At 34.5% G+C, this 14,848-nt stretch overlaps 1 protein-coding gene across 1 annotated transcript in view; it reads left to right on the forward strand.

Annotated features, from left to right (window-relative positions):
- Positions 1–11,316, forward strand: part of Ufl1 (UFM1-specific ligase 1) — a 29,149-nt gene extending 17,833 nt beyond the window's left edge. The window contains exons 11-19 of the mRNA XM_005377780.2: positions 857–977; positions 2,021–2,140; positions 5,452–5,569; positions 6,780–6,943; positions 7,022–7,152; positions 8,872–8,952; positions 9,279–9,364; positions 9,983–10,163; positions 10,784–11,316. Of these exons, the coding sequence (XP_005377837.1) occupies positions 857–977; positions 2,021–2,140; positions 5,452–5,569; positions 6,780–6,943; positions 7,022–7,152; positions 8,872–8,952; positions 9,279–9,364; positions 9,983–10,163; positions 10,784–10,999 (1,218 nt within the window). The 3' untranslated portion in view covers positions 11,000–11,316. The remainder of the gene's footprint in view (positions 1–856; positions 978–2,020; positions 2,141–5,451; positions 5,570–6,779; positions 6,944–7,021; positions 7,153–8,871; positions 8,953–9,278; positions 9,365–9,982; positions 10,164–10,783) is intronic.
- Positions 11,317–14,848: the final 3,532 nt, after the last annotated feature.

Consider the following 14,848-nt stretch of genomic DNA (forward strand, 5'->3'; position numbering starts at 1 on the left):
TTTTTTTTTTGGTTTTTCTCCGGTACCAGGAACCGAACTCACGACCTTGCGCTTGCCAGGCAGGCGCTTTGCCTCTGAGCTAAATCCCCAGCCCCTTCTTTAGAAAACTTAAAAGAAAATGTTAATATTTTTACCATGAAAATGTACTTCTGTTACTTGAAATTATAGAATCCTTCAAAAATGTGAGAAAGAGTAAATCTCTCAACTTGAAAATAGTTTTTAACATAAATGTTTAAAAAGCAAGGACCATCACGTATGAATCTAGAAGAAAAATGAGTTTATATAAACTGGTGTCCAGCTCATAGGTGATCATGAGTGTGGGATATGACAATGTCATTATCTGTCTTGTAATGCCAGGTATCCAGTTAACACTGGACTTGGAAGTCTCAAAAAAAACCATCTTTAGTTTATAGACGTTATTAACATATTTATATGGGAGGTTGCAATTTTTTGAAATTCATGTTACCTAGAAAAATTCAAGGAACAAGAATTTGAAGAGAAAAATTTCCATGATGTTCCATTGTTCTGGACATTCCAAAAATGGAACACTGTATGTAACTGGTTACACAGCGGTAATACCAGACGAAGGTTGCAGCTGATGCTGTGTGACCAGTTGTTCACTGGTCACACACACTCTTTAGCTAATAGATACAAAAGCCAAGAACAGCAAATACAAAACAGATGTTTAGCAAAGAGAAAGCATCAGAATAGCCATTGTGAGGTATGAGTTTCTAGTTCTTCTTCGCAATGAGATGAAACAAGAATAATTAGAATATAAGGGGACACATAAACAACTCTAATGCATTTTGAAGTGCTATGTATTTTTGGCTGTCAAAAAAAGTGTGTTTTATTCCAGGAAATAAAAAACAATCCTGTGCATTTAATCACTGAAGAAGATCTGAAACAAGTCTCCCTTTTAGAAAATGTTAACACAAATAAAAAGGATAGAAAAGATGAGCGCAGGAGGAAAGCAACAGGTAATGAATTATTAGTAGTAAAAAAATTCAGATGATTTTATTCATTGGCAATAAACTTTGCATTGACTAAGCCCTTTGAAAGACCTTTTATTTGATTGATTCTACTTTTAGTGGCCAATATCAACCAGATGTTTTGCTAATAATTAAGTTTAATCATCCAAATTGAAATACTACTGATTATATATTCCCTTTTCTTTTGTGGAACAGTTTAATTTCTGACTGTGTCCTCTCCTGTTGCCTGCTTCCCTTCTGTGTTCCAGTTCATTTCAGTACCCGCTTTGTTTTTCATTTTGGAGTCTCAGACTTGCCATATTTAGCTCAGCTCAAGGCCTTTGCACTACCCGTGCTCTTTACATCTGTGGACAGCAAGTAACTGTTTCCTTCATTTCATTCGGAGCTCAACATTCAGTGTCTCTTTCTCAGAGAACTTCCTAACTCCTCAGGAAAACAGCCGCGTTGCTCTCTGTCAGGATATCCTGCCAGTTTCTTTCAGCACTTTCACTTTAATAGAAATTTTCTTTCTAGAATATGATGAAATCTAAGATAATTCCACATAGAATATGGGAACCATCTTTAGTTTATAGACATCGCTTGAATTTCTTTGAAAAATTGTTAATGGAGAAATACGGTTTCAGTATTTTTCAGTGTTTATGATACACTTCAAATACTCTATTTGGTAGAATACATATTTTCAGTTTAAATATCTGGTGACGGGAGAAATAAAAGAGAGAATGAATGAGTTTGGCTAACCAAAAATCATACAGACCTACAAAAAAGAGATGACGTTGGAGAAGGAAGATACAGTATTTGAAGCAAGCAGGCTAAGAAGATTGCTTAAATTCAAGCAATTTCTTATTAATTTTTATGGATTGAATTTCTTACTTGTACTTAAGTGAGGGAGTGCTAGGCCTAAAAAGAGTCTCAGATTCTTTTTAATTGTTTTGCCTGTGTTTTTCTGCTGTAAATTTAATACAACAATATAGTATCATTTTCCAAAAATTGGATTTAATTTCATAATACTAACTACTGTCATTTTCCACCAGAGGGCAGTGGAAGTGTGAGAGGAGGAGGCGGGGGCAATGCCAGAGAATACAAAATGAAAAAAATCAAGAAGAAAGGAAGAAAAGAGGATGATAGTGATGACGAGTCCCAGTCATCTCAGCGTGTGTAGCTATATTTTACTTTTCTGTATGCATGATTTCTTTAACATATTAAGATGCATCAAGAGATGCTGTACTTGGTTCCTAGATGATGCCTGAGGAGAATTAACTGACCCTGATAGTTAGCAATAGGTTGAATTTTTATTTATACAGGTCTCACTTTAACTTGGTCTTGAACATCCAGCAGAAAAGTGTAACCAAAAATGTATAGAAGCAACGCCACTGTAAAAGGTTAGCAGTAAAAGGTTCAAGTCATCAACAACCTCTGACAATTGCCAGCTAGACTGATAACTGACCACTGTTATGGACTTTGGACTGTATTCTTCAAGCACAGCTTTTCCAGCTTCAATGGAACACCCATCACTTCTGCAACTAAACAGAAAAGGGACATACGCTGGGAGCCACTGGAGCTGGTTATTTGTCAAGCAGTCAAGCTACCTCAGTACTGAAAAAGGCATCCTCCCAATTACAGTGGTTAGTCGCTAGGCAACATTACCCCTCCCATGATACTAACTTTGCAAGTGTATAAAATAAACACCCCTACTGTTGAAAAAAAAAAAAAAAAAAAACATATTAAGATGCATATAATTGGGTGTATATCTAAAGTTTACACAGGAAATACTCGCTTTGTACACTTCCAGTGGGCACAAATTTCAGTCAGCACAGGTTAAATAATACCAGCCCACCAACAACATGGTTCAAGCAGTTAGCAAGTGCCCCTGGTATATTAACTGAACAGTTGCATAACGTGCTGTGCAGACTTTATTGTTAGATCTTCAGGCCACAAACCACTATATAAATAATGGATGCATATTGTGATCATTGATAATCAAGTCACTTATTTTGAGGTTTGTCACTAATTAAGCACTGCACATCTGTCAGTTTTTATGCTCAAACAGCAAAGTTGATAACTGTATTCCTTGGTCTCCCATTGATGGAGTCATGTGATACTTTATAAAAAATTTGTAATTGAAGAGGAAATTAGCCAACAAAGGTGAAAGTGTAGTAAACAAATGAAAAGTGATAACACTGGAAGTCAGATTGGAATCAAGCCTGGTAGAGTAATAGGAGGAATGGCTGACTGCAAATGTTGACATTACCATTGTTCAAGACGTTTGAGCTGCACACACAGAGGAACTTAGCATAAATGGGAAAAAGGTTGTGACCAAGGGGATACAAATTTCTTGGATGATGAGACACAGGCAAGAAGTTCACATTAAAAGAACTCTTAGAAATACTTGAAGACATTAAAAGTGCACTGGATAAAATGTCAGAAACTGATCCGGAGAATTTTATGCATGTTTAATTTTTATAATAACACCTACGTTGCTTATGTCTAAGGGGGAGAATTCATTAAGTGCATATTTATTTTCTAGACTTGTTATGTCTGTGAGAGATGTAGTGTTTTGTTATTCTAAATAAATTTTTTTGTCATTTTCTTTTTTAAAAAAACTAATGAAACTAGATACTGCCCTCTTCCTCATTCCCAGTAAAAAGAAAATTTAAAAAATCTTCAAATGCAATTTGAGATTTCTCCCCTTTGACAGAATTCATTACATATGAGCTCTAGCTGGGAGACATACGAGCAGACATCAGACGTGGCTGTAGCTGTTCACGTGACTACCTGTAATAGCACAGTTGCTCACAAGTGTTTAAATGTTTTAAGAAATAGCTTCTGTTCTTGATGTTCCTGAAATAGTGTTAAAGCAGAAGTGTCTTTGTAAAAGCTACTTGCTCTATCTACCCTTCTTTTAAATAGTGTTGAGACTGACTTACATATTTTTTAACTTTCTACTAATAAATTTCCTTATTCCCCCAAGGTTGCAGGGTGGGCTAAAGAGGCATTTTGAAAATACTCCTCTAATATCTATCATTTTAAATAGATGAGGCCTGTGATACTCCTTTTGTGCATAGATTATTGAGAGGAGCTATAAAGGTAGTAAAACCATTCTACCTTAAAAGATGTAATTCAATGCCTTTGGAAAAGGGTTGTATTGTAATCTTGGAAATGGAGAATGAAATTAGATTTTCAGCTTAAAATACAGGATCCACTTCAGTATGAAAGATTCCCGAAAGGAGATATAATTTAAAAACTTCTAAAAAGGCAGGTAGGAAGCAAACGGGAGATTATAGACTATTTACTTTGAGCATCAGGGTGGACAGCAGATGTCACAAAAGAATAGTATTTATCTGTGATTTCAATTGCTTAAATCTTCATATTGAAAATTGAATTTTTTTTTTTTTTTTTGAGATGGGGTCTCACTAGGTAGTCCAGGCTGGCCTCAAACTTGTAGTGATTCCCCCATCTCAGCCTTACAAGGCTGGAATTATAGGCATGTGCCACTATGCCCTACTGAAAATTCATCTTTGAGACATGTTATTTTCATTGATTGCTAAGGTTTTACTGCAGTATAGATAACCTAACTTAGCTGGAAATAATTACTTTGAGACCTTTATAATTTCTAGTGGAAATGTTGTTAGTTTTCTTTGCAGCCTGTACTTTTTCAGGTAAGTGGATAGGCATGACATTTCCACAATAATAATTATTTCCATTATTTTAGCTGCACCTCAATTTTCCTTGGTATAGAATCATTTTTGTGGAGCAAAACTACAGTTTGGTGTAAAATTATAAAGTGGTTTTTTTTTCCCATCTCTGTTCTTCCAAAAAAGGTCACACTAACACAATTCTAGTGGAGTTGTGGTTGCAATAATAATAAGAATCTTCTGAAGATGCTACATAAAGTATAAGGATGATTTAATTTCTAATACACATTTTTATAAAGAAGGATATTCTGTTCAGTATCCATTTTTTTAACAAAGAGAAATTCTTTTTTTCCTGAAAGATTATTTTCTGTCTATTTGATTGTTTTGATTTATACCTTTTGCATTATCCAGGTTAGATGGAGAAAATCATTTTGTGTACTTCCTGATTGACATTTAGAAAATAATAATTTTATTTATTTATTTATTTATTTTTGGATACTAGGAGTCAAACTCAGGACCTTGTACTTGTCAGATAGGCACTATGCCGCTGAGCTGTCTGCCTGGCAATAATAATTTTTAAATGAAGTTTTAAAACAATCATTTAGAGTATACTGTATATCCTAATTTTTAAATTATTTTCTTACTTATTGGTATTTGACATAAACAATGTTATTGCCATAAGTGTTAGTTTCAGAGACTCTGCGGTAGGCAGTGAGTGGATTACCGTCCTGTTAACATCTGTCACTGAAACCGTTAACTCGCTTTCTGGTTGCTTATGTGTGCTTTGATTGTTTCTCCTCCCTGCCCTGCATCGCTTCTGCTTGTTATAGGAAAGAAGAAGCCAGAGGTAACTTTCATGTTCCAGGATGAGATTGAAGATTTTTTAAGCAAACACATACAAGATGCCCCTGAAGAATTTATTTCCGAACTTGCTGAGTACTTAATAAAGCAAGTATAAAACATCTTTTTTCTCTTTTATGATAGAAGCGTAAATATAATTTGGGGTAGGATCTTAGAAAACAAGCATAAATTTTAGGTGTTTGCTTTTCGAAGCTAGAAATTCAGTCTAACAACCCAATTCCAGACTTTACTTGCTGACAGAAGCAGCTTGGTTTAACAGGCATTTAGTATTTTGGGAAAAGCAATATAGGAAATAAAAGCTGAGAACCTCTGCATGCATCCATTTAACTGATCCTACAGTCTTAGGTCTTACTGGGGGAAAAAAATCACCAGTACTAATCTCAGGCTGGTCTCTTCCATAGCATAAAAAATAATATCCAAAAGGAAGAAAAGTTCATTTTCAATTTTTATTTGACTGAAAGTAGAAAGAAAATGAGGAACAAATTGACCTCAAAAAGAATAAATTTAGACACTCCTACTTTATGAAAGAGCCAGGCTAACTTTATGTGCCTGGCTGTTTCATATATAATTTGACCATTATTAATGAAACCTGGTCTTCCTTCAAGTTGGTCCCAGTATTTAAGTTTCCATAAATAAAGTCTGGCAACACAGGGCACCTAACTTCTTAGTTTACAAGCTAAGCTTTTGTAATGAGAATTTTTAAAATTTAAATAAGATTTTGTCTGAAAGTCCATTACAGAACCTAGTGTAAAGAAGATGAAATAGTTACTGGTCATCTACCATTGCTTTTTTAAATGCTCTATTTTAAAAATTGAGTGTAAAAAGGTCTAGTCAGTGCACGTCTTACAATACTTTGGAAACTGAGAATTTGTTTAAGTTGTAATTCTCGAGAAAGGGATAGATTTATAGTCCACTGTTCTCCAAATTAACTTTAAAGAAGCTGTTTTTGGTTTGTTGAGTGTTGGTTATTGTTGTTCTTATCATATTTAACTTTGAGTACTCTAAAATTAAAAAAAATATTTAAGTTATTTAAGTTATAATTAAGTTATTACATTTAAGTTATAATTCCTGGTATAATTAAGTTATTACATTTAAGTTATTTAAGTTATAATTAAGTTATTACATTTAAGTTATAATTCCTGGGGCTGGGAAATAAATTCTCAGTGAACTCCTCCATATTAGTTTTATGTATTTGAAAAAGTAAGAGATCTTTTCTTAAGCCTTATTTCGATAAATGTAAATTTTCTTATTTGCATAAATTCAGTACATTATAATAAACTATTTATCTTGTGCACAGACCTCTTAATAAAACCTATCTTGAGGTGGTACGTTCAGTGTTCATGTCTTCAACTTCCGCTTCTGGAGCTGGTAGAAAACGCACAATCAAGGACTTACAAGAAGAGGTTTCAAACCTATACAATAACATTAGATTATTTGAAAAGGGGATGAAGTTTTTTGCAGGTATACTTAATACTGCTCTTCACTAATCTTATAATTCTGCCAGGAGGTTAGTTTTAATAAAGTGTCTTTCTTTTTCAGATGACACGCAGGCTGCTCTCAGCAGGCACTTGCTGAAGACGGTGTGCACGGATATAACTAACCTCATCTTCAACTTCTTGGCTTCAGATTTAATGATGGCAGTAGATGGTCCTGCAGCCATTACAAGCGAAGTATGTTCGTAATTTGCTTGCCGCTCTTGATGTATTTTGAGTCTGTGCACATTTTATTTTTTCTCATTTGAAAAAGCTTAAAAGGAAAATAAAATACAGAAAGAATATTTTAGAAAATAATCTAAAAGGTTTTTTACTCTAGATAGATAGATTGATAGATGTTTGTATGTTAGAGTGAAAATGCAATCACTCTACCAAAAGTATTATTGCTTAATTACCTTGGAATAAAAACATTTGTTTAAAATTATATTCTTTCACATCTTCTTTTCCTGGGGCTGGGGATTTAGCTCAGCGGCAAAAGCGCCTGCCTGGCAAGCGCAAGGTCGTGAGTTCGGTTCCCGGTACCGGAGAAAAACCAAAAAAAAAAAAAAAATCTTCTTTTCCTGTTCATGTGTTAATCCCTTAATATCCAGACCAGTTTCCATATCTTTGTAGTCATTGTCATTTAAAGATACCATCTCATTTAAATACTTCGATAATTCTAGGGGTTTTTTTTAATCTGAAACTGGAATTTGGAAAAAATAAAAAGCTCACCTCTTTCTTTGAACATGAAGCTGTGGCTCCCATCTGCACAGGAAGGAAAGTTGTAGCCCAGTGATGGCAATTGAGCGCTTTCAGTGCTAACACACAGCCCTGCAGCATGCGTGCCATAGGTTCACCGCCACAGTCATAGCCTGCACATTAGATAACAATGACAATGTTTCTCCTCCTCCTTTTCCTCCTCCTCTTCTACTTCTCTTTCTTCTTGATCCACTTAAGGTTGGAGATGTAGGGATAGAGCAGAAGTGAATTTGTCTTCATTTGACAAACTGCATATAACTGACTTTAAAGTAGGTCAAACTAAGTCTGATCCTTATGCCCTCTGCTGATGTGGCTCTTGCCAATAGATGGCATGAGTTGTCTTGAGGCACTGTGTATATGACCCTTTTCATAGTAAGCACTAGCCTCCAGCCTTCTAGCTGAAGTACAGTTGCTTCTTCCCCTACCCCTGCAAGGTGCTGGCTACTTCCCTTCTTTAGCTTGTGCAGCATAGCTCCAGTTGTCCCCATGAACAATCCCATGTTTCCTGCCCCTGTACGAACTTCTGATGTAAGAAATAATAGCGCTTGTTCCTTGCCCTTAAAGGACCACAGAAGGACTGGTGCAAAGTGGAACAAGGAGCTACTAAGTTTCCCATCTTCCCAAAATATGCCCTCAGGCACTGCTAAGCCATTTCAGCAGGCCTCTTACAGAAATGTTCCTCTAAAAGGGGCTATCTCCCCCTGGCCAAGAGTGCCACCAAACTGCACAGAATATGTACAAGTGGAGGAAGAAGCAGAGAGGTTTTTCCTGTCATACAGCGTAACAAGCATCTAGCCATGGACAAGGTCTCAGCCTCCATGCTGTAGGCATCCTGATCTTTCTGGTGAGGCCCTCAGGAAGGAAAAGCACTTTCTCCCCACCCCAAATATGCTGCTTCCCACAAGACTTCTTAAATTGCTAGAGCAAGTGGAAGAAATAGCATTGTATCTGGCCTTTCTGGCTAAATAACTATTGGCTGTCTCTGATTGTAGAACATTTTTAGCTACTTTCATGTCTCAGATCTAAAATTCAAGAACAGATAAACTCCTGTCAAAATTCTATGACAGTAATAGATGCACTTTGTTTGTTTGTTTTGCTTGATCTTATGTACCCCACATGTCCAAAGTACAATGCTGAAAAAAAATTTTTTCCTTACAGGTAAGAAAAAAAATTTTAAGTAAGCTGTCAGAAGAAACCAAAGTAGTGCTCACAAAACTCCACAACTCTCTGAACGAAAAAGTAAGTAAAGTTAGAGTCTAGTTAGTTGCCATAGCTAGAACTCTGCTATAAAGTTCTTTAAGAGAAAACTAAATAAATAAATGAATAAAGTTCTTTAAGTACTATAAAAAACATAAACCAAACTAAAACTCATATTCTGCACTTACATACCTCTTGAAAAAAATAGGAGACCAAAGCTGGGAACATTTTACTGTTTGTTTCCCTGAAAGACAATTGCTAATTTAATGCCAGAGCCCCCCCCTTACAAATTGTATTCAGAATGTGAAATAACATTTTTGTAGGCACCTATATATAGACATAAGCTATGGTATTAAATATCGTTTCAGAGCATAGACGACTTTTTTTCTTGTCTGGACTCTGCCGCAGAAGCTTGTGATATTATGGTGAAAAGGGGAGACAAAAAGAAGGAAAGGTAACAGTGAATTCGCCTTTGTTCATACCTTCAGGTGTGAGTCATTGCATATTTGCAATTTGAACATGGCCTCCTGGACTTTGCATGATGAACTGTATCTGAATGGATATAAATATTCAAGCATATTCAGATTCTTAGTACAGTTAATTGTTCATCTCTGACCCTCATTGACATGGCAGAGTTACTTAATCTCATAACTGATGAAGTCTGGGACTTTTTATTACCTTTGAAACCTTTCTTTCAGGAAATCTTACTTAAATATGGGCAGTTCTGTTTGATCCCCAGTAACTTAAAACAAAAAGTTTATTTTTAGTATCCCTGTCCTGTATATTTTCTATAGTTTTCTAATATTATTTTATCTGTATCAGTGTGTGTATTTGTGTTTGTATATGTGTGTGTACAGATAGATGGGAAGTGTATGTGTGTGTGTCTATATATATATATATATATATATGTATATATATATATATATGTATATCTCTCCCACATTTAAAGGAACCCTTAAAATGTTATGAAATTAGAACATTAAACTAGAGAAGCTAAAAAATGAATAGGGAATTGAACCATGCAGATTGATGAGAATTTATCATCTCTTTATGTGATTTTATTGATTTTTAGGCAGATAATGTTCCAGCATCGACAAGCACTGTTTGAACAGCTAAAGGTCACAGAAGACCCCGCTCTTATTCTGCACCTTACATCAGTCCTCTTGTTTCAGTTCTCAACCCACAGCATGCTCCATGCACCTGGAAGATGTGTCCCACAGATCATCGCTTTTCTTAATAATAAAATTCCAGAGGTATTCCATTTTCACTCCATTTGAAATGTTTCAAGTTTTGAAATTCTGACTATTTTGAGTGAATAGATATGAGTCATTGTCAGTATACAGGAACAAAAGCATGCTAATATCATCTGCCTGCTTCCAAGAATGTGAACAGTTAATTAGGGGACTGATTTTAAATTTTAGCCTAGCTCAGGAGCTTTTCAGGTTCTTATAATAACTGTAGTAAAGAATATTCCGAATTTGGAAATTATTCTTTCAGAGAAGACAGAAGAATGTCAGATCCTCTTCTTCAGCCTCTAACTTACTTTTCAAGGACCAATTCAAATATTTTGTCCTATACACATTCTTCTGAGAAACTCAACCCTTCAGCTAAGAGAAATTTGGCTTCTTTGATCCTCTTTATCACCTTGATTTTATCTTTGATACTGCAGCCTAGCTAAGTCAATGTATAGTAAAGTGATCTGCATTCATGTTTTATTTTCCCTGAAGTTTAAATTCCAAAAGAGCAGGGGACCTTATTAGATTCAGCTTTGTAAATTGAAGACACTCATTGTGTATTGCTCCCTAAAATTCTACTTTATCTGTTCCACAGAAAATTTAATTGTGTTTATTACTTTTCCTTCTCCTTTTCACAGAATCAGCATACTCTTTTGGTAAAATATCAAAGTTTGGTTGTAAAGCAGTTAGTAAACCAAAAGAAGACTGGGCATGCAGAGGATCCCTTGAATGAGGAATTAGACAAAGAACAGCATGATGTTACCAATACTACTCGTAAAGAGCTCCAAGAACTTTCTTCTTCCATTAAGGACCTTGTTTTCAAATCCAGGAAATCATCTGTGACAGAAGAGTAATAACAGTTAGTTATATAGTGAACATTTTTCCCAAAGTTAAAGGCGAGTGGTTGCAAAACATTGTCACTCACAACTCCGTACTTCCCACATCCACTTCTTCCGCCACACAAAATTCAGTTAAAATAGTAATGTTATATTTAATGTAAATCTTATAAAGGTGTGAATTTTGTAAATTGACTTTTCCGTGGAAGATTTTATTTTCACATACTTTTATGTGGAGTTTTTCACATAAAAATTATTTTCACTTAATTCTAAATAATTGTATGTTTCTGGTTCACTTTCAAGATAATAAATTTTTGATATTTTTCATTTCTTAAGAAAGGATTCATTTGCTGTTTGATTTTTAAGTGTTACTACTATACTTGTACACATTTAGGCAGAGACCTAAAATGTCATGGCTTTGAACAAAAGGGAAATGCCTTTAGTGTGTGAGAAATAAAATCACTTATTTTTAAATTAATAAAAAATGTTTCAAAATCAAAATACAGAAATTTTTTTAAAAGCCTTGGTCTTATTAAGTACTTGTATGTAAATAGTTAAGCTATTTTTTCCAGTGATGAGAGGATTTAAATCATTAAAAATTTTTTTCAAAAATAGAAACCCTGTTTATGTATTTTAAAAAAAATACTCTTCTCTAAAGGTTACTAGTTAAAAGTAACTAAAATAGTTCCTTGGAGTAATAATTTCAACCAAAGGAATTTTAAACAACAATTTATTATTTATCAAAAGGAATTTATTTTTAATATAATGGTAAATTAAATTTTAAATATTTAAATGCTATTTTATATAATTCCTTGTATGGCATTTAAAACTATGTTTTTTAAAATGTCTAAATACAGCGATCAGGTTACTTCTCCATATTAGACAAAAGTGTACGTAACTCATATAATTGCAGACTAAAAATTATTATTCAAATTGATAGAACTATAATTTAAGTGGAAACATTTTTCCTATGGATAATTTTCTATTATACTGTATATTATGAGCAAAGTATAAAAATGACCAATTACAAACTCCAATTTAGATTTGTTTATTCAGCTTCCAAAGTATTGAACAACCAACCAGTTATTCAGCCGTCACTGAGGAATCTTATCATTTCTGTTTCAACATGTACTAAAATAATCTGTGTTAAAACTAAATTATAGAAAACCAAAGTGACAGTGAAACCAATAAAATAATTTCTGACTTAATTTATGAAAATAAGCACTGATGCAAATAAAAATTCTTAATCTCTTTGTAGAAAATGTTTTTCATTTATAAAAATGGTTCTTATTTTTCCACACTAAAGAACAGTTTTTATTATTTTTGTAAGTACAATTACATAACTGATTTTGTATGTGAAGTTCAAGTTCCATTAATAAAATAAAAATTGTTAAGCATTTATGTACTCTGATCTTCAGGACAGAGTTAAGAATATTATTTAAAATAAAGTTACCCGTTCTACTAAATGTTAATGGCACTTCCAAACTTCCATTATTTTAATTAGTACTGAACTTCATTTGTGGGTGCATTCTGTGTAATGTATTTATATATTTTCAATTTTCATTCTGAGTTTTATTAAAAGGATTTGATTTTCTTTTCTTATACATGAATGATTTCATAGTTCTCGCTTTCTTTCACTACTTAGAAATTTCCCATTCATGAGCCATTTCATTATAGGAAATTGTTTCTCAGCCAGATTTCAGCAGATGCGTAGCTATATTCTTCTATCTGCTAATTTCGTTACTGCAGTTACAATAGAGGTATTGGAAAACATGCCCACCTCTTCATGCTCAGGTGTGTTGCAGCTACAGAGCCATCTGTTTTTGAAGAAAACCCACTTCTGGCCATCTACATGATCCAGTAAGTGGTAGCGGATATTATCAGAAATCATAGTGCATTTTGATAAAAGACCCTAAATGATTAGAATCTTGTATACCATATTAGAATCTTCTATGCTATATTAGAACAATAAAATGTTCTAATAAATAAGCAACAATAAAATGTTGCTTAATTTAAATACAGAACCATCTTGAACTTTCTCAAGAAGTACTTTAGTAAGATCAAAAAGGACCAAGGAGGAAGTCAGAGTGCTACAGTGGGGGCTGGGGATTTAGCTCAGCGGCAAAGTGCCTGCCCAGCAACTGCAAGGTCGTGAGTTCGGTTCCCGGTACCGGAGAAAAACCAAAAAAAAAAAAACAGTGCTGCAGTGATGTGCAGGGGGTACTGTAGTGCATAGGCTGACAAGAAATAGTTCATTACTGCTTCAGAAATGCCTCTCAACCTATGTGCAGATATGATTGTTTTCTACCAGTACAATTTCTACATAATTGATGTTAATTGGGTAAAGGTGGAAGGATGGAAAGTTCTTTCTTTTGCTGTAACAAATGAAGCTTTATCCCACTTTATATGGGAGAGGAGATAAAAACACATAACACTCAGGTATACATTTAACTCAAAAATGTGGAAATTTTTTTTACAGTGCTGGGGAGCCAACCCAGGGCTTCACACATGCTGAGCAAGCACTGTACTACTGAGCTTCATCCTCACCCCTGGACACTAATAAAGTAGCTGTTCAAATGACTTACAGAGGCACACAAGTTGGATCTTGAAGCCTGCACTAACCAAATGAAGAACAACTAGAAGAGACTTACTCTATGCTAAAAACAACACTGACCTGCAGGCTTTCAGAAAAAAAAGTTTTATCCACTTACACCACAAAAAACAAGTACATTAAAAATGTATTAAATTCCGATATATTCCTAGAGTTGTCCACATTTGCCAGTAATTGCCTGTCTGTGTCTTTTAAGCATAATCAGACAACCTTGCTGTCTGTTTTGAAGAGCAGGAAGCGTGGGGTTATGTTGATGGAATGGATGAAAGAGAGGATTTAGTGGATTTAAAGCCTTGGCTCAGCAATTTCCTGGATCTTGTATTACAGCTGAATACTAGGAATACAAACGTAAACTTAAAAAACTTTCCTGATTTTCAAGCAGGTGGCTACAATCACCAATGAAAGTTTAAGTTAGTATATTGACAAAAGTGAACAGAAAGTGTTCTGGGAGAAATAGAATTCAGACTGTCAGAGCCGAAAGGCTGGATGTGACCTAAATCCTGAAAGAAAAAGTAGGATTAGCTTTAAACAAATAGGAGAAAGGAAGGAGTGTCTGTCTGGGCAGAGAAAAGGGGATGCAGAAGTATTATGACATGAATTGCCATGAAATAGGGACATTGGGGAAGCCACAACTCAGGAGAAATAAGTAACCTGCAGAAGTAATAAGATGAAGTGGAGAGACCAGCAGGATATCCTGAAATGCCTTATGCAATAATATACAAAGTTTAACTCTTACCCTGAAAATGTACAGAACCCTTAAAAGATTAAATTAACCAGAGAAATAAGGTGATTTGATTTCCCTGTAACAAAGACCACTTCCATTCTGGTAAGCAGTTTGTTCATTTTCCAAGATCCTGTAAAATGTACCTAAAATTAGTGAAAATCAATGTCTTTTCTGCAATGTAGATTTTAAAATGTACTCCTGTCCTAGAGAAACAGACAACATGTCTTACACAGAATCTTTTTGACTTTGAAATAGTTTTGTGTATTCAGAGGCTAGTCCACCAAAGAAACACCAAAAACTTTAAGTCCCCTCCCCCCGTTTTTTTTCTTTTCATTGTAAAATTAAAGTGGTTTGTCAAATTGTTTGATAAGGGCTAGTAAGAGCTACGGAGCCTGTAGCCTTTCTCGACTCTATTATATAGACCTCAAAATCGGGTAAGTACTTGAAGGCATCAAATGAGCTTTGCATACAAAATGCAATTGCTTAAATAGTACCTAATAATGTAAATAAAGTGAACATTCTAGATTTTTCT

Source organism: Chinchilla lanigera, unplaced genomic scaffold (assembly GCF_000276665.1).
Source record: "Chinchilla lanigera isolate Chin_1 unplaced genomic scaffold, ChiLan1.0 scaffold00010, whole genome shotgun sequence".
In the NCBI taxonomy this organism is placed as follows: domain Eukaryota; kingdom Metazoa; phylum Chordata; class Mammalia; order Rodentia; family Chinchillidae; genus Chinchilla; species Chinchilla lanigera.